General features: G+C 35.9%; 1 protein-coding gene across 1 annotated transcript; it reads left to right on the top strand.

Moving 5' to 3' along the window:
• On the top strand, nucleotides 1–2,259 carry LOC112728266 (small ribosomal subunit protein uS15). The gene is made up of 5 exons (XM_025778334.3): nucleotides 1–222; nucleotides 358–430; nucleotides 1,008–1,146; nucleotides 1,253–1,439; nucleotides 2,051–2,259. Exons 1-5 carry the CDS (start codon nucleotides 200–202, stop codon nucleotides 2,082–2,084), a joined length of 456 nt encoding a protein of 151 aa, XP_025634119.1. The 5' UTR covers nucleotides 1–199; the 3' UTR covers nucleotides 2,085–2,259.

Here is a 2,259-nt window from a genome sequence, read left to right as displayed (position 1 = left end):
TGATAATTTGAGGATAATACAGAAACGAAGCCCATGTTTAAAAGCCCATGAAGGCCCAATAAATAACCCAGCGGGTATGCCCTAGCATAATCCTCAATATAATTCAGGGTTCTGTCTTCTCCGCCATCTTCTTCAGTTTGGCGCAGTCGCTGAGAGCACCCAGAGAGAGTAAAGAGTTCTCTTCCTTCCACCAGCCACCATGGGGCGTATGCACAGTCGCGGGTATGCTTCTTTCTCTTCTTCATTCTCGCGCCACAGATTCTCTTCAACCATTTTAATTTTTTATTTCCTAATGTTATTTTTTTTGGACAAACTGAAATTTTTTTGACGTGTTTGTTCGTGGATTGTGTATATCAGTAAGGGTATTTCCAGTTCAGCTCTTCCTTACAAGAGGACTCCACCCAGCTGGCTCAAGATCTCATCTCAGGATGTCAGAAATCTTAACCCTACCTTCTTGCATATTCTGCCTTTCGTTTTTTATTTTTTAGGGTTCTCTTTGTATGATGGAAAATTGTGATTTTTTTAGCTTAGAGATTTATAATTGTTTTTTTTTATTTTTTGGCGTATGTTTTTGGTAATGTGAGGTTCGTTTGTTAGTATTTTACTTTGGGTAACTGTGTATACATGTCTACACATTGTTCGTAGTTATATATGTATCCAGCCATTGTTGTTAAATTAGGTTTGGATTGAATATTTTGTTATGCAAAATAGAATTGGCTCCAGCATGTGTCAAATGCATTTAGTGTCAACTTTGGTTGTATACCCCTCAGGCTTAGTTTTATGGATCATGAGTTTTGAACTAATGATTCAAATTCTAATTTTTCTTTTAATATATAAATGTTTCAAATTTAGATATGATCCATGTTAGGGCTTTATGGCATTATTTGATCCATGTATTTGACCCTACAGTGGTACACGGCTTAGTTTTTTTGTTATGTTAATATTTGAAAATGCAGGTTTTAAGATATGTGGCATTTTTTTTCAAGTCTTTATTTTGGAATTTTCAGGTTGAGGAGAATATCTGCAAGTTTGCCAAGAAAGGTCTGACTCCATCACAAATTGGTGTTATTCTTCGTGATTCTCACGGAATTGCTCAGGTGAAGAGTGTCACCGGAAGCAAGATTTTGCGTATATTGAAGGCCCATGGTACGCCTTATGCATTGTTACTTGTTCTTATAAATTTGCTTTTTAAGTTGATATGCGAAATGTATTTACAATGTTTCTTGTGTTGTGTTTTTTTTTTTTTCAATAGGTCTTGCTCCTGAAATACCTGAAGATCTATACCACTTGATCAAGAAGGCCGTCTCAATCAGGAAGCACTTGGAGAGGAATAGGAAGGACAAGGACTCTAAATTCAGGTTGATTTTGGTAGAGAGCAGGATCCACCGCCTTGCACGTTACTACAAGAAGACCAAGAAGCTTCCACCCGTATGGAAATAGTAAGTATCAAATATGCATTTTCTTTAAATCACAACGGTTTCTTAATGTGCATGAACTTTTATTTTGATGCACCGGGATGATGCATTTCATGAGTACTTCCATTTTTTAAAATCCTTGTGGTTCCCTGACTTGGGTTTTGTGTGGTTCATATTTTAATTGTGCTGTTTGTTCAACTTCTTGCTCTTATTTATTTATTTATTCACTGTCAAATTGATGTTCATAAAACAATTGAATTCAGTGTATACATGTTGATAGGATTAGGTTGACAACATAATGGAACCATTCTTTGTGATCTTCTTCTGGATAAATATTTTGTTTATGAAAGTCTATGGATTTTTGAATTATTTTGGATTAGTTAAAATGCACTATACTGCTTCTTGCTGGCATTTTGCTTCATGTGAATCTCTATAATTAGTATGCAGATGTTGACCAGAAGTCGTTTATAGTGACTTGGTATCAATTCCACAGAATTTGGATGGGTGTTCTAATAATGAGATTGACGCCTTAAAGATGCTATTACTTTGGGGCGTCTGGCTCATTTTTGTTTCTTGTTTGTGTACATCGCGATGTTCCGACGTTCTAACACTGGTTATGTTATCTGCTTTTGCAGTGAATCAACAACCGCTAGCACTCTTGTGGCTTAGAGTGAGTTGTTCAGTGATAGTGTCAGGTTCTATCCTCAATGTACTTTTTTTTGGATAAGCAGACCTAGTTCTTTGGTACCATATTATGTCTTGGAATTTTTGGAACACATGAAAATTTGTGATACAACTTTGTTCTCGTGGTAATAGTTTTGATGATGGATTTTGTTCTGATTAA

The sequence above is a fragment of the Arachis hypogaea genome, chromosome 12, assembly GCF_003086295.3.
Source record: "Arachis hypogaea cultivar Tifrunner chromosome 12, arahy.Tifrunner.gnm2.J5K5, whole genome shotgun sequence".
NCBI lineage: Eukaryota > Viridiplantae > Streptophyta > Magnoliopsida > Fabales > Fabaceae > Arachis > Arachis hypogaea.
This window is presented reverse-complemented; position numbering and strand designations above follow the sequence as displayed.